Genomic DNA, 21,522 nt, shown 5'->3' with positions numbered 1-21,522 from the left:
CAATTCACACACCCATGCCCCACTTTTTATAAGGAAATGTCTAAAATGTCCCTATCTTAGACAACTTGAAGAGATTAAAATGAATAATTTAGACCTTAGAAAAAGTGGGGCAAAGGTGTGTGGATGTAAAAAGGGGTGTATAAATTTCACTCCCCTATTTTTTTTATCAAATAAACAACTAATATGGAACACTGAGTTTACTATTAGTCGAACCCACAACCTCTCTCTTACAAAAAGAAGCTTATGCCACTTACATATTAGGAAATAAGAAAACTATCATTCTCAATTTATAATAGTTTTATTATTCAAATCCATTTTACTTCTCATTTTACCTAAGCCTACACATTTGATTGAAAGCTACACCTGTTTGATTTTGGATTCTAGTGGTTGTACACCAATTGCGGTCTTAGGCGACTATTATCTATGCTATGGATTTGATAGAGTAATTTAAGGTCATTTGCATGTAGGCTCAATAATTGAGCTAAACCCGATTGGAAGGAGGGTACTATTCAACTAGCTTCAATTTGTTTACTGTTAGCGCATATTGGCATAAACCGAGCATTGATGTAAGTGTCGTCTAGCTATGAAAAAAAAAAGGTTGGTGGTGCGGTTGTTCACAAGCCTCTATTAATGAAATTGTTGAATACAAGGGGGACACCGAGCCTAAACCCCTTATTAGAAAGACCTGAAATAATATCATGAGTCTCCACAATATACATGTACTCAAAGCTGCACCAAGTAGCAAAGAACACTCATTTCACACTTTTGATCTTATTGGTTTATACAAGCTCTTGAAGTATAAAATTATATAGAAGGAACCTAGGGTTAGAGAATGCACCCCAGACACAGAGAAAAAGAACATACCGGTGCTTTCGTGCGATCTCGATTACGTTCCGGTTCGAGGGAGGATGGTGGCCTGGACTAGCAGCATAGTTATATAGCATAGGTATGTATGGTCCAAAGTTGGACAATGGGGGCTTGAGACCGGAGTGGGTAGATCGATCTCGATCTATTTTTCTGGGATCGAGGCTTGCCAGCGCAGTAGCAGGGTGAGGCTTGCCGGCGACATGTTTTTGCATCACCATGGAAACTGGGATTTGGGTAGCCACTTGGACTTTGATCTCAATCTCATGGAAACAGAGAGAGTCGGATCTTTCGCTAGCATACAGGTCTCAGACGTCAGCCAGGGTTTTGGGACGGCCTGCGATACGGACCGGATTGGACAGTTTTTAACCCATCAAATGGTAGGATACCAACTCCTTATATTGAATTCATCTACTTACATGTAAGTTCCTTCCTTCAACACCCTGGATCTAATGATTCAACATATTTACTTGACGCTAGACATCAAACGACAAATGCAGTAAAAACAAGTCGTCTCCAACCATGCAGACAGGCTCATTTCGGAGAGTTAAATAAAGTCAAAATAAGCATCTATAATTAACTTCATCCAGTACAACTTCAGCAAGATAAACATAAACATAATCATGAACATCCATAAAACCACATGTCACCACGAAAACCAGCATGGAATTGAGACTTTTCTGAGACTATGTAAGAACCTAGTAGCATCCAGGAATAGTGACAACATGAAATGGGGACAGCAATGTTTCTAAAATCTCCCTCTGCCCCTGAAGCCACGCCCACCCCTTGGAGGTCCTCTGCCACCCCTTGGAGGTCCCCTGCCACCCCTTGGAGGTCCCCTGCCTCCCCTTGGAAATCCCCGGCCTCCACGTCCTCCACCTCGAGAAAAAGCTGGTTTCTGTCCTCTGCAACAAATTTTAAATTCATTACAATGGAGACCAAAAATATCTGAAATAGATTGCACAGGATACAGATAAATAAAAAGGTTACTCATACACTAACATTAAAGTGTCAATCACAACCATGCATATGAATCAGATTAAAGCCTTTTTGTTGTCCTATTAGAATCGAACAACACCTGAAATCCCCCTTCAAACTCGATACACAATCCCAAATACTACTAAAAATAGCAAGAAGTCCGAAGAACTTGAAAGAACAATAGAACTTTCACATAAAATACACTTTATCAACCACTACTGAACTCATGGAACAGGAATGGCAATTAGAGATACGACAAAGAATAAAAACTCCCAAGAACCATCAAAATTATAACAGGAAAATATAGATTCAAGATCTCAGCAAAATGGTAGAAGAAAAAAAAAATTACTTCCAAAAGAAGTCAATCCCAGGAGGGAGAATTTAAGTAGGTTGATATTGCTAAAGACTATGTAAGAACCATAAGGAAATCGAAAGAAGAAGATATCTAGATTTCAACTAGGATGCTAGTAGGAACAAAGACCATATAAAGAAAATAGTGGAAAAGATTGTTTTAGATGATAAATAAAGCAACCAAGAGTGTCTAGGGTGTGGAGTTAGACAGACATGGTGCAGATGAAACTTGTAACAATACCCAAAGAGAGGTGAAAGCAGGGCTGAACTACGTAACAATGAGAACACAAAGAAAAGCTGGAAAAACAACGAAAGAACACCAGAAGACTCAAAAAACAAACAATAATGCTGAAATATGTGTTGAAAAATATTCAAGAAACCCATGGGAAATCTGTTAGAAGCACTAGAGTAGTGGGTCTAGTGACCAATGGTAAAGCTAAAGTGATCAACTTATTGCTTCCCCTGTTAGCCAAGCTTGACCACAAGACAGAATTGTAGTCTTGTTGTTCTAATACCACAACAAGCTGTCTCATTAAAATAAACTTATGGCACCAAAACCAAGAATCACAAGAGAATAAATCTTCATCTCCACCATTCCTATTGATAATAACCTTGAGAAAAAGAAATCACAAGTAATATGGCATATGCAGTCAACCATGTTCTTTGATACAGGGCCCATAATGTCTCATTACAATAGGAACACAAGAAAGAGAATCATACTTGGGCTGCGGAAGAAATCTTGCAAGAGGAAGAAGCTTCGCTGGGTCAATATAGAACTTATCACCCTGTGAATATGAAGTGGCCACAATGCCTTCCATCACTTTGACTGAGAAGTACTGCAATTACACCCCAAAGGAAGCATATTACATGTCAATACTAAGCACAAGCCACTACAAATTGACATCATAAAAGGGGACAATAGAACTCACAGATTCATTAATTGGGCCGAAAATTTCATCAACTTTGCCTATCTGAGTCTTGTTCTGCAGATAGATTGGGGCATTGAAATAGGGTATCTTCTCATGTGTGAGCTTTGTGACAGCGTCACCTTCACATGCATGAACAAATGTCGAAACCTCTGCACACGCAAAATCAATAAACCATGTTTTAAGCATAAGATATATCTACGGTGAACATCAAAAACTGAATCACCAACCCTAATAATATCAAACACATACATCTTTCACCAAACTCAAATTTCTAAAACCATAAAAACTGATAGGAATAAAAACACAATGAACAAGTTGAAGAAGAAGAGTGGAGAGAAGAATGAACGCACCCACAACTTCCGAAGGAGGGCCTTCGTCGCGGAAGCCACCACCACGGCCTCCTCCGAAACCGCCGCCGCGGCAGCCTCTGAAGCCTCTGCCGCCATCGCCGCGGCCTCTGAAACTACCGCCGCCTCTGGGAGGTCGCATGATGATGAGATTGGGTGATTAAGGAGGGGAGGGAGTGAAGGTCTCTAGGGCGACGCTGTGTCCGGGAGAAGGAAGGCTGCGGTTTAAGACGATTCAAAGAATTGTAGAGGGTTTAGGGTTTTGATAGGGCTTTGTTCAAATGACTAAAATACCACTCCTCTATTTTCTAACTACACGTACTGTATATATTACCTTTTTTTTTCTTTTTTTTTTACTAGGAAAATGGTGGCTATTGGCTAAGCGAAGCGAGCAACCAGAAACAATCCATTTACTAAATAGTATATGGTGGCTATTTTCTAACTACACGCACTGTATATATTGCCGGCCGTCCTTCAAAATATGTTTTTCACATGATGAGAAGGACTAAAATTCGAGGATATTTCGATAAAAATATCAAAAAATATCAAAATCATCAAACTTTCGGGAGGAAATTAGGGAAAAATACTGATGCTCTATTTGATGTCTATGATTTTTTTTGAGTTTCAAGCTTTTTAAAAATAGATTTTCTAAAACAAAAACTCAAGATCTAATCCCAACCTTTTATCTCTTCTCACTTGAATCTTGACTGTTGGTCCTAGTCAGACTAGAACGAGAGAGAGAGAGAGAGAGAACGATACCGTCCACGACTCACTGCCGCCCACAGCCGTCATCTGACCGTATATGATCGACAGACCACCACCAAGTCATTCATATCATTCATCTCACTACCTTACACCCTTTCTAGTTCACATAACCCTCATGCACTCACCTATCTAATGAATTAGAGAAGGAGAGCCCAGAAGAGGACTTATGCAATTCTAGCTAAATTCCAATCTCTGACCGTTTTCTTTACTTGCATGTGGTAATATCTTATCATTTTCGACCTCCCAAACCTTTAGGACTAGTTTGGTTCATAGAATGGAAATGAAAGGAAATCCATTCTTTAAATTTTTTTGGAGCATGGGAAATTGAAACTCTCACAAACTTTCCTTTCATGTGTTTGGAACAGTTAGGAATCTATTCAGAATCCATCTTCTACTTTCCATTGGAGTAGAATGGGTCAGACATAGATTTATAAAGGGTATGGCTAAAACTGGAAAATGAAATTTTAAGCAGGGACAATTTAGTCAAAAGCAAGTGCAATGATTGTAGGATTTTTGGTGGGAAAATGAATCTCAGGATTGGGGAGAGGGAACGATATTCCGCCGAATTTTCCTTTCCTTTGGGAAGCAATTTCCTTTCCCTCCTTTTTTCTTGGGATTCTAAACAAAGGAAAGTAACTTTCCTTTCCCACCAGCTTCTTTCCCTGAAACAAACAGGGCCTTAGTTTCTAGATTTGAACCTGAATGGATGTTTCCCTCCATTTTTCAGGTTTCCGTGTTTTTCCATTCCCGACGATGATTCCAGCGACCTTGGCATCGTTTCAGACTAGCTTTGGGCTGAAAGGAGGAGCTTGGGAAATTTTGGTAAATACATGGTCTTGTTGCAGCTGAGCTTGAGCATCAAGGGCCTAGGGTTATGGCTTGGAGCTCATCATAGAGGAAGAGGAGAAACTATTAGTGTACTATAACTATGACAGGAGATATAAATGCTTCTGTACTTGTGTTGCTTCTGTATTTTTGTTGTTGAGGTCGACTGAAGTGTTCGGTCTTTTGACTGTGGTTACTGTAGTTTTTTAGTTTTTTGGTTGTGTTAATGTAGCGTTGATTATTTTTTTCTTCTTTTTTTTAGGTATCAGGGTTAAGAGCTAACTCATCGCTCTTATTCGAAAATTGAAACTAACAAGAGTCTTAATTGAAAAGAAAATGACTATCTCTTTATCTGTTTCCTTTACAAAAATGGCTCCTCAAAAAAGAGAATTTAGACTTTAATGTAGCGTAGCTTAATGTCATGTAATATGGCTAAGGCTTGGCGGATCTTGTGTAAAAAGTCTAGAATTCAAAATTGTCATGTTGAATCTTGTCAAGTCACTATATTGAGGTTAAGTCGAGTTTTAGTTTAGTTAAGAACAAGAAGCCGCGTCCGAGAAGCCTCTACAACTTAGTGTTGCTCCTCTACCCGCACCTTTAGCCCTAACCTTAAGGGCAAAGAGGTGCTTTAACTTTTTTGTTTGTTTTTCCTATATATTTCCTATTATTTATGTTTTACATAGGTTATAGGTTTTTTTTTTTTTTTTTTCTCTTTTTGTTTAGAGAAATTGCCTATAATCTTTATAAGCTCAATTGTGATGTTAAGTAAGCTGAAGTATGTATTGAATGTGCTACCCGTACATAAATCATTTGATCTTATTTACTCTCAATAGGCAAGGTAGTTAATGAGTTTATGATGTAACATTGTAACACCACCATTTGAGTGAAATGGAACACCTTTATGTTAAGTGAATCAGATAAGGCCCAAAGTGAGTTTGGTACCAAAATTAGTTCACTGAAAAGGAAAATTTTATGGTACCTACCCGTACGTGATACCCACATTTACAAATATGACAACATATTTGTAGTCAAAATAGTAATGTTGAGTCGTATTGTTTGTAATTTTTTTATAATAATTGTAATTACAAAATATACAACTATTTTACAAATTTTTGAACAAATTAATCCCATAATTGTAATTTTGTTTAACTACGTATAAAATAAAAACTACAAAAGTAGGATATAGACTCAATGCACTGAGGCATTTTGTAGAATCCAATTTCAATGCGGAAGCTGAAAGCCGCTGTCTCCCTAATCACAGCCACCGCTGCTACTGGCGCCACCTTCCACGCGTTCGACCCTAATTCTCTCTCCGACGATATCCTCCACGGCGTCGTTCGCTCTTCCCGCGCAATCTCCACCGTCAGTTTCTTCCTCAATTTTCTTTTCCTTCTCCTTGTGTAATTCATGGCTAATGTGTTTGGTGACAATTGCAGATTGCATTGACCGCCGTTGACTACAAGCTCACCTTGCGTGGACTGCCGCTGGACTCCGATGAGTATCGTGGCATGCTATCTGAGGTCGGTTGTTTCCTTTTGGTTCTAAAATGTGTATTAAGGAGATTTTAGACCTGAATGGTTTACAGTATCTGGTTATTTTCTTATGGAGCGGCTAATGCAAATGTTAGATTCGACTAATTAGAATCTTAAGTAAGAACACTAGTCACAATCAACCAGGTTTAGTCATTAGTAACTAAACTTGCCGAAGTTACCGACGAAATGATTGTGGATGAGGTGTGTTAGTATCAGACTACAAGACTCCTTTGCTGTGCTTAATTATGTTTCAAGTGAATGCACCTATATCTTAGGCCCTCCCCTTTAGGATACTGGCATTATCAAACAACAGTAACTCATGGGAATAATGATTCAGCTCTTCTCACGTTCTTATGTTCTGTCAAATCAATACAAGAGTGCAGGATTAGAGTTCCAGCAGTAGAGAGTAATAAGACCCAGAACCAAGGCCAGGATTCGAGTCCCCTCTCCCTTTTGTCCACTTTTCTAAAGTGGCAGTAATAGACCGATAACTTTATCATAAGATAATGATCAAACCAGCAACAGTCGTTTTATAGTCTGAGAACTGAATTAGGGTGCTGCATGTGTGTCTTATGTTTTCTTAGGTCCATTCTCGATCAGCTTGGAGAATTCTGAAATTGTGTGAAGCCAACAAAGGATTTTATGTGAAAGCTGGTCAATTTGTTGCAGCTCTGCGTCAGGTTCCAAAAGAATACTCATCGATTCTTTCCTCATTACAGGATCAGGTATAATTAACTACAGGGGACTTCATAATCCTTTATCCATGGTAAATTCTTCCGAGTTTGCCTTAATAAAGTTCCTTTCTTCTAATGTACAATGATAAAAGAAAATAAAATATAATAAATTAAAGTATATGAATTTTGTCTGTAATTAATATATTTAAATTGCACTTTGTTTACTATGTGATATGTGTGTGTGTGTGTGTGTGTGTGTGTGTGTGTGTGTGTGTGTGTGTGTGTGTGTGTGTGTGTGTGTGTGTGTGTGTGTGTGTGTGTGTGTGTGTGTGTGTGTGTGTGTGTGTGTGTGTGTGTGTGTGTGTGTGTGTGTGTGTGTGTGTGTGTGTGTGTGTGTGTGTGTGTGTGTGTGTGTGTGTGTGTGTGTGTGTGTGTGTGTTGTCTATTTATGCGATGAAAGTTGATCTAATATATGGTTGCTAATTCTGTTTATCTGGTGGGTTAGGCAGTTCCTTGTCACTTCAAAGCTATCGAAGAAGTGCTAATTCGTAATCTGGGGCGCAAGCTTTCAGATACGTAAGTATTTCATGACATTATAAGGCTAGATTGGTTGCTTTTGATTTGGATTATTATTTTTTTGGGGCAAAATTTTAGATATGGACTATTAGTTAGTTTGCTTTCACTGATATCTGGTGGTTTAATTTTATTATATATGTTGAAATGGTAATATGGATGGTAATTCATTGACAATGTTAACGTAGATTTGGACTATTGGTAAAATGTGGAAATGATAATATGAGTAGTAATTCATCGACACTGTTCACGTAGATGTCGACTATTGGTAAAATGTGGAAATGGAAATATGAGGGATATTAGCACAGCCAAGTTGTATCATTGTCTTTAAGCATTTGCAACTTACACCTTGTAGCTTCAGAGGTTATGTCAGGAACATACATGTAGGTTCATATACAAAGGGTCTTTCACATTTAAAATTTAAAAGTGGCCTGTGCACTGATCTCTTTTTTGCCATTGTAACGGTAGCTGTTTTGGAGTCATAGACAATATGGTATTATATTAATTGTTTTTATGAGTATATAGACAAGGTATTGTATTCTCATCATGTTTAGGAGTCACTGAAAATCCTTGGTTGTAACATGTGCCTTCAGAACTATTGCATCTTCTTATGGTGTGTTTGTTTGTAGCTTTCTTTCGCCGGTGGAACTTGGTACTCCAAAGTTTGCTATATTAATGTATTTTGAATCTATGGATACCTCAGGTTTATGTCACTGGATGAACAACCTTTGGCTGCGGCATCAATTGCTCAGGTACACAAAGCAGTTTTGAAGGATCATCAAGCAGTAGCAATCAAGGTTGGTATTGGAGTAATGTCTTTTTTGATAAATCTTATATAGTTTTTTGTCTTCCAAGTTAAATTGTAATTGTTGAGTTAACCACTAATTCTTCAGAGCTCTTAGTAGTTAGTACTGACCTTGCTATTATTTAGATTTAAATTCAAATTTCCTAAGAGATGGAAAAGACAAAAAGAAAAAAAACAAGTTTATAGGTCACGTGAGAATTACTGTTGTGGGAGTGATCTAATGAAGGTTTTGTAGGAATTATGTAATCCAACATCTATTTGGTTTGGTTCCTGATAGACAGTCATTGAATATTTAGGGATCAGAGTTTTTAATGAATGATATCTTGCTGGTTGATTACATTCTGTGATACATTCTGTGATCCGCGTGGTTCTCTTCTAGAAAAAATGAATGTTATACATACAATGAAACAAACGCAAGAAGAATAAGGAGGTCTCGAATCTTGAGCCACGGTCTGTACAATTTTCACTGTGATGCTGGATACGTGCTCAATTACTAAGTCTTAAATGATTTTATACTTGAGAATAATTCATGGAAAAAATCAGCCGAGTTGTGAATTATCATCATGATCATTTATTTATTTTATTATAACCACTATATTCCTTTACTTGATCAGAGTCAGATGTCTAGTGGCTTTCCAACTTTTCTGGTTTTTCGCTTTTGCCTTTGGCTTTGTTATTTCTGTTTCTTTTAGACAACCTGTTGAGATATGAATCCCACATGGGAAATATGGGACCTTGCCTATGGGTTTATTAGGGTTGGGCAACTCCATCCATTGCCAATTGGTTTTGGATGTGAACTCCAGATTACTTTATCATGGGAACGGAGCGGGTTACCCACGTGTGTATGCCTAACGGCCACACGGGCTCCACGTCACTTCAAAGTTGTCCACGTATATGGCTTGAAGGTGTGGGGGTGTGTTTGGAAATCTTGGACCTTGCTTGTGAGTATTGCCAATTGGTTTTGGATTTGAACCACAAATTACATTATCACATCCCTTTGATGATTAACAAATAGATGGTTTGGATTTTGAATCACGTTGGGAGTAGGAATATATTTTCACAGTTATTTTCACTCCTTACTCTACTATAAAATGGGTCCTCTTTAGAAGTTTTCCCGTGGTTGTAAGTCATTCAATCAACCTGCTTCTTAACAGAAATAATTTAGTGATATATATAACTATTTTAATTAGTAAATACATCATGGCTTTACAATATTCATATGACTTGGAGTACATCATAGACAGTTGTATCAGTTTCCGAATGCCATACACATTTACCCATTCCCTAACTTTCATATCCATTATTACAAAAAGAACACTATTTTGGATGACTGTAGCTTTCTGTGTTCTTTCGTTCTTTGTTTCACTTATATGTTTTCTGTTTTATAGATGTTTCTAGGTTTGTCAGAGATATTACTGGATCTTTGTTTCACTTATATGTTTTCTGTTTTATAGATGTTTCTAGGTTTGTCAGAGATATTACTGGACTACACGTGCCCTATTCTGTATTCTCCTTTGTGTTGAAAAAAGCTTTGGTTCGCATAATAAAAATCAGATGATTTTGGTTGATTATCTCTGTTTTATAATAGGTGCAGTACCCTGGTCTGGAGCAGCAAATGAAACTGGATACTACAACGATGTATTTCATTTCAAAATCCATTACATGGGTACATACTGAATCTTATCACTCTTCATTTCATGATTGCTGCAAACGATGTGTATATTATACTTGTGTGTTTGTGCCAACTAACATATGTCTCTCCCAATAAGAAAGGCAGATTGGCTTATTCTACCAACACAAGCCATGATATCTTTAGAACAAAGCTATTGGGATTTATAAAGTCTTCACACTACCCTAGCTAATCAAGCAACTTATGCTTGGGATGTGTTTATTTTATTTATTATTACCAAATGATAATAATTATTTAATTTTTATTTTCAAGTAATGTATTGGTGCTTAGTAATCTCTAAGCAACCAGTTTCCCAAGCCAAGCTATTGTTAATTTTGACCCCTGGGGTGGGGTACGTTTGTTTCCAGCCTTTAGTGGCTGATATTGGCGTATATATTCTCAATCAAAAAGTCTTAAAGTACATTTGTCTATGACTGATTCACAAGTCAACAATGTGCATTTGTGCATGTATGAGGCGGGCTCACATTTGTATTCATTTGCAGCCTAGTTACTTTCTCAACACAAACTTTAAAACTAGAAATTGTTAGTCTTTTGTAGAAAGCAAAGACAACCTTGGCCCATTAATTTCATCAGCATCAGAAGATTATTATAAAAAAATTTGTCCTCAATTTAATGTTTGGATCATAGTGCAAAGTAATTATATTTTTCTTATCTTTCTTGTGGTTGATTGATGTAGCAATACCAAGGAGAATAAGTAAATAATTAATTGATTTTCACTTTCTTGTGTTTGATTAGTATATAACAAGTAAATATCAGCAATGATAATTTTCAGGTGAAAATGTATCGACTTTCCTGAATTAAGGAAAGCCATTTTCCATTCTTGTGCTCGTGGTTAGAACTGATCATCCTCCATAATATACTTCTTTCTAAATGATGGGTAACATGAATTTCCCTTTCCCTTAGCTTTATTTTGACTAGTGAAAGGACCTTTGGGTTGCAAATTATGTTATTATGGCTAGTTGTATACCTACTTTTTGTACATTAATGGTAGTGCTGACTCCCCAGCTTCTATGTCTGCAAGTATTATGACTACTGAATACTCTTGCTTTTGGTATCCAAGTGATGCATACTCTTTCTTTTTTCACCCTTTCTCAAAGTGATTGGTTTTGGTTAATGATGGTATAGTAACGCTAAAGTTTAATTCTTCTTTTATAAAATGACTTGTGTATCTGAAAAGACTTATACGTGAAGCTATCTGAAGTTAAAGAGTCAAATGCCCCACATCAATTAGCTTTTCTTCCCTTGTTGTCTTTCTAAAATTTCCACATAAATTTTTTGGACAGAAAGCCTAGACTTTCACCTGTCAACTGCTTTCCAGTTTAAGAACTTGCTTTCTCATTCAACAGTTTTTCCCAGAGTACAGATTCGGATGGCTGGTAGCAGAGTTTGTGCAGGCTATCTCTCTTGAGCTTGGTAAGCTGTAAATTAAATCAATCATAAGAAACACAGTATTTCTTGATTGAGTACGAACTTGAAGTTTCAGTAAGTTGGAATAAGACATGTTAAAGAAAATAGAAGGTAAGCTGCAATTACTCATGAATCAAGAGAACAGGCTATAAATCACTGAATGGAATAGTTTTTATAGCTTTTAGAATGAAGGTTGCTTCTGGAACTTGGTTTTCACAATGAAGAGCATCATTGAGGGATGTTGGGGGGATTAGCTTATGCTATACAGTACTATAGACAGACCTATGAGATAGAGTAAGAAGAGACATGGTCCATGCAGCTAATCGATACTGTCAGGGTGCTTTCTCCATTAATTGCAATTCATGTAAAAATATTTCCTTTGTTTACCAGGGTCTAGAGATGGTGAAGGAGTGTGCATGGGTTTCATTTCTTGGTTTTGCTGATGCTTTAGAAAATGGAAACTTAAGCTTTGAATGGAATTATGGTATTTTAGATTTTTCTGCATCACGTCTAATCCAAATTTTGGTCGTGAAGTTTTGGGTATGGAGTGTAAAATTCTAAGTAATTGTTAGTCTGTTGACTGATTGCTTTTCCTGAAGGAGAGGAGTTTAGAAGAAAGCTGTCACTATGTGGCTGCTATTTTGGTCTATATTTTGTGGTTGGAGAGCAATAGAATTTTTCAGGCCAAATAGGAAAAAGTCTTAACTTCACTGTAATTGGATCAAGTAATCTGCATTTCTTTGGCTTCCATGTCAAACATTTCATAGATGTTACTTCGCATTTGCTATTGTTAGATTAGTCTTTCATTGTAGACTAAGTTTTTTTTATTTGATTTGCCCTTTCCTGCCTTGTGATTACCGCACACCTGCTCTTTCTTACTCTTCACTTTTCACCTTTTTATTAGATCATTGTTACATATTCTGAAAAAGCACCTTTACCAAGACATTAACTATAATTTATTTTTCTTCTATCAATTGGTTCCACAGATTTTATTCAAGAAGCTGGAAACTCTGAGAGAACTGCCAGTAATTTCAAAAACAACAAATGGATAAAGGTTCCTCGTGTATTTTGGGTATGATTGTTGGCCTTTGATTGTTAATTAAGCACTTGTGCTTTATCTTTTATTTGGTAATACAACTAAATAAGTTGACTACCAAGGCCCCTATTAAGGTGAAAATATTGGGTTGGCTTGTGGCATGCGGGAGGACGAACACATGTGATAATCTTCAAAAGAGAAGACCAGGCTGTTATTTTTCCTCACATTGGTGCATTTTGTGCAAAGCTCAAGGGGAAAGTGTTGATCATGTCTTTGTGTATTGTGAAGTTGTTAACTTCTTATGGAAGAAGTTATTCAGGGTCGCAAAAATGGTCTGGACAACTCCATCAGACAGGAATGACTTGTTCAAAGAAAATCCTTCAGCTTTTGCTAAAGGAAAAAAGCCAGAATTCTTTGGGGTTGTGGGGTGCTAGTGGTAATCTGGGTGGTCTGGATGGAAAGAAATAGAAGACTATTTGAAACCTATAATGGGGTGGAGGGGGAAGACCTGTGGGAGAGAGTCAAGTTCTGGGCATCTTCATGGGCTTATACTTTGAAGGAATTTAAGGATTATAGTCTTTCATCCATTATTTTTAACTGGGAAGCAGCTGTAGTTTAATCTCTATGTTTAGCTTTAGTTCTAAAGATGAGCTGCTATGCTTTTAGTCCTAGCTGCCCCTTTTTTTTTTTTAAGCGGACTCCTTGTCGGCCTTCTTGTTCTTTGCTTTGCTTTTTGTCTCAATAAAAAGCTATTTCTTTTCAAAAGGGGGAAAAAAAAAGTTGACTACCTAATGTGTTTGCAGGATTTGACAACTAAACAAGTTCTGACAATGGAGTTCTGTACTGGACACAAGGTATAGCTGTATGTGGGATATAATAAATTTATAATTGTCGGCACTTCACCATATCAGGTTACTGATGTTAGTATAGTCATAATAAATTTATGGTTGTTTTTTGCTACTAATACTATTAAATTTCATTAGAACTCAGGTTGATGATGTAGACTATCTGAAGGAGAGGAAAATCGATCCAGTGAAGGTTGGTTTGCAGAGTTAGCTTTCTTAGTTTCTATTGTAAGCTTAATACGATAAACTATGCAAATGCAATGGTATATGTTTTGGGGATGAATTTGAGGTCATCACGTACATTGGCTGCTTCTCTTTCAGAGGCTGGCTTAGTCAACTATTTTAATATACTTAACTTTGTAATGACACTCAGCATGCTCATAGGAAGGCCAATGACTTGAACTCATTCTTGCTGATGTAAACTAAAGTTTCAAAACTGTGTCAATGCAGTATTTCTCTGCTTTTATCCACATATATGAACTAATCAGATTGACAAAGGCCTACAGAAATAGTAATTGACGCCCCTTCCTTTCGAGCCAAAAATGGTCAGGCAGGCTAGATCAGTTTTCTTTGATAGCCAATTGGCTTAGAAGTATCAAATCCGCCACTTGAAAATACCAAACCCAAGATGCTTATGAGCATCTTTGAGGCCCAATGTCTTCTTGTCTAATTAAATTCCTATATAAAGTAGGTGAGCATATGTTTCATGAATTAGCTCATCTGAAGCATAACGCTGATATCACTATTATGCTCAACATAAAATGATACATATACACATTAGCAAATTTTGTGACGCTTGGTTACATATTTTCCTATTTATTTTTGTAGTTTATTGAGTGACTTTGCTTTTATAATCAGTTTTGAATCCAGAAAATTTATTAGAGTTCAAATCTGGAAGGCCTTCATTGGTTGATTGTATCTCGTTGAGACAATAGTCAGTTAATTTGTAAAGTATGTATTACAATTTACAGGTGGCCAAAGTACTGTTGGAAATGTTTGCTGAAATGATTTTTATCCATGGTTTTGTGCACGGAGATCCACACCCTGGTAATATATTAGTATCTCCAGATGGGCAGAATGGATTTTCTTTGGGTAGGTGCTAAATGATTGTAAAAGGTCATACATGGTCGTCATTGTTGGAATTGTTTGTATTATTGTGCATCTTCATACGATTTTTTTTGTCAAATTCATGCAGTCCTTCTAGACCATGGAATATACAAACAACTTGATGATAAATTTAGGTTGGAATATTGTCAACTCTGGAAGGCTTTAATTCTTCTCGACTCAAAAAAGTTACAGCATTTGGGTGAACAGTTTGGTGTTGCAAAGTATTCTAAATACTTTCCTGTCATTTTCACAGGAAGAACTGTTGACAGGTGATTGTTTTTATTTGTTACTTTACTTAAAAACTGATTATATGAGAGACAAACTAATTCTGCTCTAGAATTACAAGTTACCTTCAATCTTTTTAGGTTTACCTGAATGTGGCCATGTAAATTGGTGTTTGAAATGATACATGGTTACCATTTATACTACGAACTATAAAGTTCAATCGTTTAATCTGATAAAAGTGGATTTAGTTTTCATTCTGAGCATGTTTAAATTCTTGAACTGTGTTTGCATTTTATGGTATTCACTTGGACTTCACTTATGTAGAGACCAAGGAATAGCAGCATTACACAGCTCCTCTTAGCCCTTAGCCATAGAAAAATCAAAACCTCAGTCAACAAGGAATAACAGTGTCTAAAATTTAAGATTAATTCAGTCCATTTCAAATTTGTAAGCACATTGGTAGTGTAAAAAGTTGTTTGATGAAAAAGTATAGGACCTCCTCTTTTGAAGCATATCATTGTACGCATCTTCTCATCAGATGCCACTTCTGCAAACTTACAGGAAATTGGTAATTTACACCAGAAGTCTGCACTTTTGTAAGTTAAGCATCTGAAGCTACCAATAATTTATGATGTGTCATCAGTATTAGAATCAATGTTTGGTGATTGAATAATCCAATGTGTTCCTATTTTTACCAATTTAATTTTCAACCTTGCAAATTCTCTCTCTCTCTCTCTCTCATGATGGGTCCCCTTCAGTTGCTTTATATGTTTTTATATCTTCATAATCAATATATTCTGCTGCTATACTGCAACCAAATGCGTGTGTATGTGTGTGTACTGCAATATGATTATGTTTGACAATTCTAAAAGCTTGAGCTTATACAAAATGAGCGATCGAATGACACTTTTACCATATCTTGCAGTACATCAGCTCTTGGGAAGGGAATGTCAATTGAAGAGAGAAGTAAATTAAAGCAAGAGCTCAAGTCGCTAAAGATGGAGGACATATCTTCATTTATGGAATCTTTGCCATCTGACTTTCTCACAATATTGCGTACAGAGTAAGCTAAAAGCACAACCCGCTCTCTTTATAAGACAGATAATTATCACATCCTTTACTCCTGTATCTTTTTTATATATTCAGCGGACTATTGAGGTCTATTGCTAGTAAGTTGGGCGCTTCACAAAGAGTCAGGATACTACTCTATGCCAAATATGCATTATACGGTCTTTCCCCAAATTTGAATCCAGAATATGGTAAATTTTGATCTTGGGTACAATTAATTTGCATGTTCGTTTTCTTTTAGCCTGCCCTTTAAAACTCATTTTTAGACTAGATAACAGCCTTCCTGTACAAGTATTTCAAATAACAATATTTATTGAATCACAAGTACTGATTTCAACTTAACACATAGCAGGCTAATTATTTGTTAGTGACACTTAATACTTGATTGAAAGGAACTAAGTCTGGGAAATGAGTGAATTCTGTTTTACAATGAGCATCCAGTCATATTATTTTCACTTAATACTATACTATTTGTTTATTTCTTTCATTCTGATTGTGCTTTCAGATTTCGCTATTAAAGTAAAGTTCTCACAATTGATGGCGTATGTGAGTTACCTTCAGCTAAGGCTTATTCTTGGTAAGAATGTATATGATCAACCTTTGAGCAATAACCATGTTGTCAAGGAAACTGAATTCAGTTCTGTTGATGTCTCTTAGAGCTGCTTTCTTGGATTGCGAAGGTCAAGCAGCTTCTATTTAGTTTGTATGAAAAGATAGGTGCAGTGCTGGTGGTGTGAGCAAAATCTTGATTTTTTGTGAATGATATCAACCTAAAGAGGAGGTGGTTTATTCATGAATTGCCCAATTTTTCGTGTCTTGTTTATTCTGCGTAAGAAGTCCATCCCTATTCTGTGTATGACGACAATATCTCGTTTTTAGAGCTCGGCGCAACAATTTGCAGCCACCGGCGACTGAGGACGAGCTCCGGTCGATGCTGAAAACTATGGTTTGCAGAAGCTGGAACAGTTTGGTGTCAATGGAGTCTGAAGAAAATTCAAATGAAGAAAAAGAAAGTCGATCAGTTTCCATGTTGCTAGCACGTTTAATTATGATTGGGCTCTCATGTGTCATGAATCTGATACCCATTGGTCCCCTTCAATCTCTTATTTTACAATCTATCTCGTGAAGCTTCATCGTTGATTACAAGTTTACAACAATCATGTTAGATTGTTTAATTAATAGTCCATGAGTTCACCACGTCACACACATTCAATTATCATATCTTTCATCATGGCTCCTTCATTTTTTATTTTATTTTTAGAACGATCATGGCTCCTTCATTTGGATAAATGTGGTTCAGAAATCAAATTGTATTCGATGCAGACTTGCGGTTCCGTGGTTTGATGCCTCATGAGTTTATACATACGGGTAAGCAACTTTATTGATACGAAGTGTTGTCTCGGATTCAAAGAAAGCTCAAATTCAAAACGGTATGTTGCGGTCTATTGAGGGTATGTTGGGTGTCTGAACTCTCTATCGCCCCTAATAGTCCCTGACAGATCTCATATTACCCTTAATAGACCTCATATTACACCTAATAGACTTTTGAAAGACCCTTTACTGTCCTAAGTAGACCCGCAACAACCCCCTATTGACCCCAATAGAAGCTCTACTGCCCATAATAGGCCCTCTCTCCCCCCCCCCCCCCTCCCGACAGGCCCTATTGTCTCTAATAGACCTCTTCCATACTGCCCCTAATAAATCTCTCAACAGACCCCCTACCGCGTCACAAAAACCCCCCGACAGACCCTTTGCTGTCTCAATAGGCCCCCAATAGACCCATCGACAACGGTGAACAGTGGTTGAAGTTTAGTCAACGACTGTCGAAGTTTGGTCAACAGTCGCCGTAGCCTGGTCAACTGTCATCGGCCGCTGAAATCCGGTCATATAATTATTTTATTTCATAATAGACTCTAAGTCTTTATTGTTCTTTATTGTAGTTTATTTAATTAATTAAAGATATAATTTTCTTTTCGTTGTTTAAGAAAAAAAAAACTTACGAATGCAAACCGTATTATGCACAAATTATGGGGAAAGCGCAGGTGCTCTTTCTAGAATCCACCTAAAGCCAGAGCAGAGCGAGTAGCCAACCTCTTGCTTGTTCTTCGTCACCCAAAGCCTCAAAGCGTAAGTATCTATTTCCAATTTATGGTTCAATTCGATGACAAATTTTAGGGTTAAACCCTGTATATTCGTGCTTACACTGTTCAATTTATGGTTTAGTTGTAGGTCTTGGTCTCTGGAATGGCGACTATAAGCTCTCTGGTGGCAAGTGTTCCCCAAATATGCACAAGAGATGATGGTTATTCGAAAAGGCGGGCCAAGAATGATTCTGTGGTCTCTCTTCGTGGCCCTCGTTTCCCCCTCTTTTCTTCTCACTCCAGGTATTGGCCATGTCTTGCCCTTTGGTTTTGTGTTGTTTGGTCCCTAAATTGCACAAGAAACTGATTCCTGGCCGATTGATCTATTCGGTCTCTCTATTTGAATACATTTAATTATTAAGCCACTGCTTTCTATGTAATTCATGGATCTATTTCGCAGTTTATTGACATATGGTTTCACTTTTATTAACAAGTTTAATAATCATTTCATGTTGATTTGAACATGTGTATCCGTTGATTTTTAATATACTAGTATGTAGTAGCATTGGATATGACTGAGAGATTTCATTTGTTTCTGGGAATTTTCTTGTGGATGAAAGACGCCTGCTTGAACTTGGTCCGGGTAGATCAAGTTTACCTAGAAAGAAGACTAATAGTTGGGAACAGTGTATCTCCATATTTGGGGAGCCTTTGATCGGAGCACCTTTTCCACGAAAGCATAACAGCATTTCTAGCTCCTTTTGCCAAAGTAGAAGTTCTTCATGGCAAAGTAGGGGTCGTCATTGCCTCAGGACGTCCGCACCAAGTGCCTTTCCTGATAGAACTTCTTTCTGTTTAACCAACCGTAAACTCGAGAAGACTTTTGTAAGTGGCAACCCAATTTACTTCTATTGGAATTTCACTTCCAGTTTCTTTTTTCTTTCCTTTTTTTCTTCTTTTTTTTACTGTTTGGCATGGATTGGCTTTTAACTTTACTCCTTCAGGGCCGTAGAAATGTTCATCACCCAATTGTTGCAATTATCTAAAATGTAGCCTACTGCTTCACCTAAAACATATTCTTTCAGTGTGTGTTTTTTCCTTCACTTTTCTTCTTTCACACAGATGTGGTAAGTTGATTGGAAATGGCTTCTTTAGACTCTTTTGCTATAATCTAATGGGGATTCTAAATGCCCTAGGTGTCTGCCCTTTTTAATATTACTATACATTTATTGATTATTTTTGCACGTTTTATTCAGAAACATTTTACTGTACTACTAGTCATGCATCAAGACATTTCCTGACTTATACTGATCCATATATTTTTAGGTGAAGGATCTTCATATTCCATATGCAACTGTAGGTCCAGATGAGCCACATGCAGCAAGTACATCCTGGCCGGATGGTATTCTTGAGAAACAGGAGCCAGATTTAGTATATTCTGGAGTAGAACAAACAGAGGTAGATGCATTTCTAAGTTCTGAACTTCCATCTCATCCGAAGTTGTATCGAGGACAACTAAAAAATGGGCTGCGCTATCTAATTTTACCAAATAAAGTTCCTCCAACCAGGTTCGGCCTCTCTACATGAGCACATCTTCTTGGCTACATCTCTGGCTATGTTGAAAGATAGTCTTAGGGTTTCTTTTTTTTTTTTTTTTTTTTTTTTTTTTTTTAACTCATGCATTTTCTCTTACAAAGAACACGTTTGTTGGAGTTTTAGGTTTGAAGCACACATGGAAGTGCATGTAGGATCAATCGACGAGGAAGAGGATGAGCAAGGGATTGCACATATGATTGAACATGTTGCTTTCCTTGGAAGTAAGAAACGAGAGAAACTTCTTGGGACAGGGGCTCGATCCAATGCTTACACCGATTTCCATCATACAGTGTTTCATATTCATTCGCCAATTAGTACAAAGGTTTCCCCCTTTACATTACGCTACCAGTCAGCAAATGATTTTCTATCTTTTATTTTAATTTTCGTATTTTGTGATTTTTATCTAAGTCAATCAAGGTTCTAAAAAACGCTAGGCGCTGCCGACTAGCGCCCAGAGGATTAATCGGGGATTAATCGGTTTTCTATCTTTGTATTTAATTATTATTTTAATAGCAAATAATTATATAAATAAAACTATTAAAGCTTTTAATGTCTAACAATTAATTGAAAATATCCTAGATAGATAGAAAAACATTTTTAGAATTTGAAGAATCATCATCTATAATTAGAGCGTATCCAAAATAGCCCACTTGCTATTCAGATTCTTTCATCTCCCGTACACTATTAGCCAAAAAGGAAACACAACACGTCACCTTTACTTATGTCGCATGCTCAACTTGTTGCCGTAATAGCTAGCTTTCCCTCATCATAAAGTTCAAACACTGAGAAACCAACTCAAACCCAGTTCATATTTGTTTGTTTTAGTTCAGTTCTTCTATCCGGGTGTTTCTGGCAATCATGGTTTAGATTCCCCTCCCTTAGATGCGGTGGACGTGGAGCAAATCAGTTCAGATTCATGATTCTTGTCGATCTCCTTCAAAAACATCCAGAATCTTTGCACCGATGAGCCGCCGAGCCACTCACCCAAGCAGCCTAGGCCGCCCAGCCACCCACCTAAGCTGCCTAGCTCCACCCAGCCCGCCTAGGCGGCCCAAAAATTGGCCGGCCGACTAGGCATGTCGATTACAATGAAATTGGGATGGGCAGCTGGCGCCGCCCAGATCCGATTTTTAGAACCTTGAAGTCAACTCCCAAGTTAGCTAATAGATGCAGTATTCAGTCATTTTGGTTATGATGTCAAACATAATTCCTTAATTTATCAATATGAGTGAATGTATAAATATCTCTTGGCAAAAGACTCAAACATGTACATTTTGATAGGAAAGAAGAAATTGTAAAACCAACAAAGATGATTGGTGAGAGTTATAGATGGAGTGAGGAGGTAGAAGCTAAAATTGTATAGGGAGGCTTGGGTTAGCTGGGTGTTGGTAACAGGTTGTTTTTTTTTTCTTTCTCTCAAGTCAATTTTCTTGGCAATGGATAAGGGCTAAAGCTCTTTAGGGTTGCAGTGCTGTGGGTGTTTATTGAGCAGAAAAGGTATTGAAGGATCCTTGAGTACTATAATGGAGTGGAGGTCAAAGTCAGATTCTTGTCTGCCTTGTGATCAAAGTCAGTTTTAACTCATATTGTAGTTTTCTTTTCTTTATGTTTAGTTTCCTGTAGCTCGCTTAGAACTTCTTGTCCACGGCTTTTGTTTCTTGTTTCTGGCTAGCTCTTGCAATAATTTTTTGTTTTGTTTTTGTTTCAGAATGAATATATTTGTGTGTGTTGACAACCTAGTTTCCTGTAGCTCACTTAGAACTTCTTGTCCACGACTTTTGTTTCTTGTTTCTGGCTAGCTCTTGCAATAGTTTTTTGTTTTTT

The 21,522-nt window shown here is 37.2% G+C and overlaps 3 protein-coding genes across 3 annotated transcripts in view; 2 read left to right on the top strand and 1 right to left on the bottom strand.

Moving 5' to 3' along the window:
* Nucleotides 1-991: 991 nt before the first annotated feature.
* LOC101306566 (putative H/ACA ribonucleoprotein complex subunit 1-like protein 1-like) lies at nucleotides 992-3,724 on the bottom strand. The gene is made up of 4 exons (XM_004288570.1): nucleotides 3,473-3,724; nucleotides 3,123-3,271; nucleotides 2,914-3,029; nucleotides 992-1,769 (listed from the first exon to the last, which is right to left on the bottom strand). Exons 1-4 carry the CDS (start codon nucleotides 3,609-3,611, stop codon nucleotides 1,613-1,615), a joined length of 561 nt encoding a protein of 186 aa, XP_004288618.1. The 5' UTR covers nucleotides 3,612-3,724; the 3' UTR covers nucleotides 992-1,612.
* Nucleotides 3,725-6,243: 2,519 nt separating this feature from the next.
* Nucleotides 6,244-17,139, top strand: LOC101296808 (uncharacterized aarF domain-containing protein kinase 1-like). Its single transcript, XM_004288538.1, has 16 exons — nucleotides 6,244-6,421; nucleotides 6,496-6,579; nucleotides 7,176-7,316; nucleotides 7,771-7,841; nucleotides 8,542-8,635; nucleotides 10,232-10,309; nucleotides 11,680-11,746; nucleotides 12,727-12,812; nucleotides 13,580-13,630; nucleotides 13,767-13,814; nucleotides 14,593-14,713; nucleotides 14,817-14,997; nucleotides 15,879-16,016; nucleotides 16,100-16,212; nucleotides 16,527-16,598; nucleotides 16,679-17,139. The coding sequence occupies exons 1-16, from the start codon at nucleotides 6,284-6,286 to the stop codon at nucleotides 16,756-16,758; spliced, it is 1,563 nt and encodes a 520-aa protein (XP_004288586.1). The 5' UTR covers nucleotides 6,244-6,283; the 3' UTR covers nucleotides 16,759-17,139.
* Nucleotides 17,140-18,054: 915 nt separating this feature from the next.
* The window catches only part of LOC101310172, a gene marked incomplete at its 3' end in the record, with an annotated part of 10,215 nt that continues 6,747 nt past the window's right edge, over nucleotides 18,055-21,522 (top strand). Inside the window, exons 1-5 of the mRNA XM_004289543.1 lie at nucleotides 18,055-18,148; nucleotides 18,245-18,405; nucleotides 18,723-18,987; nucleotides 19,429-19,670; nucleotides 19,822-20,020. Coding sequence (XP_004289591.1) covers nucleotides 18,266-18,405; nucleotides 18,723-18,987; nucleotides 19,429-19,670; nucleotides 19,822-20,020 — 846 coding nt within the window. The remainder of the gene's footprint in view (nucleotides 18,149-18,244; nucleotides 18,406-18,722; nucleotides 18,988-19,428; nucleotides 19,671-19,821; nucleotides 20,021-21,522) is intronic.

The sequence above is a fragment of the Fragaria vesca genome, linkage group LG1 (assembly GCF_000184155.1).
Source record: "Fragaria vesca subsp. vesca linkage group LG1, FraVesHawaii_1.0, whole genome shotgun sequence".
Classification (NCBI taxonomy): domain Eukaryota; kingdom Viridiplantae; phylum Streptophyta; class Magnoliopsida; order Rosales; family Rosaceae; genus Fragaria; species Fragaria vesca.
The sequence above is the reverse complement of the archived record's forward strand: the minus strand, read 5'-3'. Positions and strand labels throughout refer to the sequence as shown.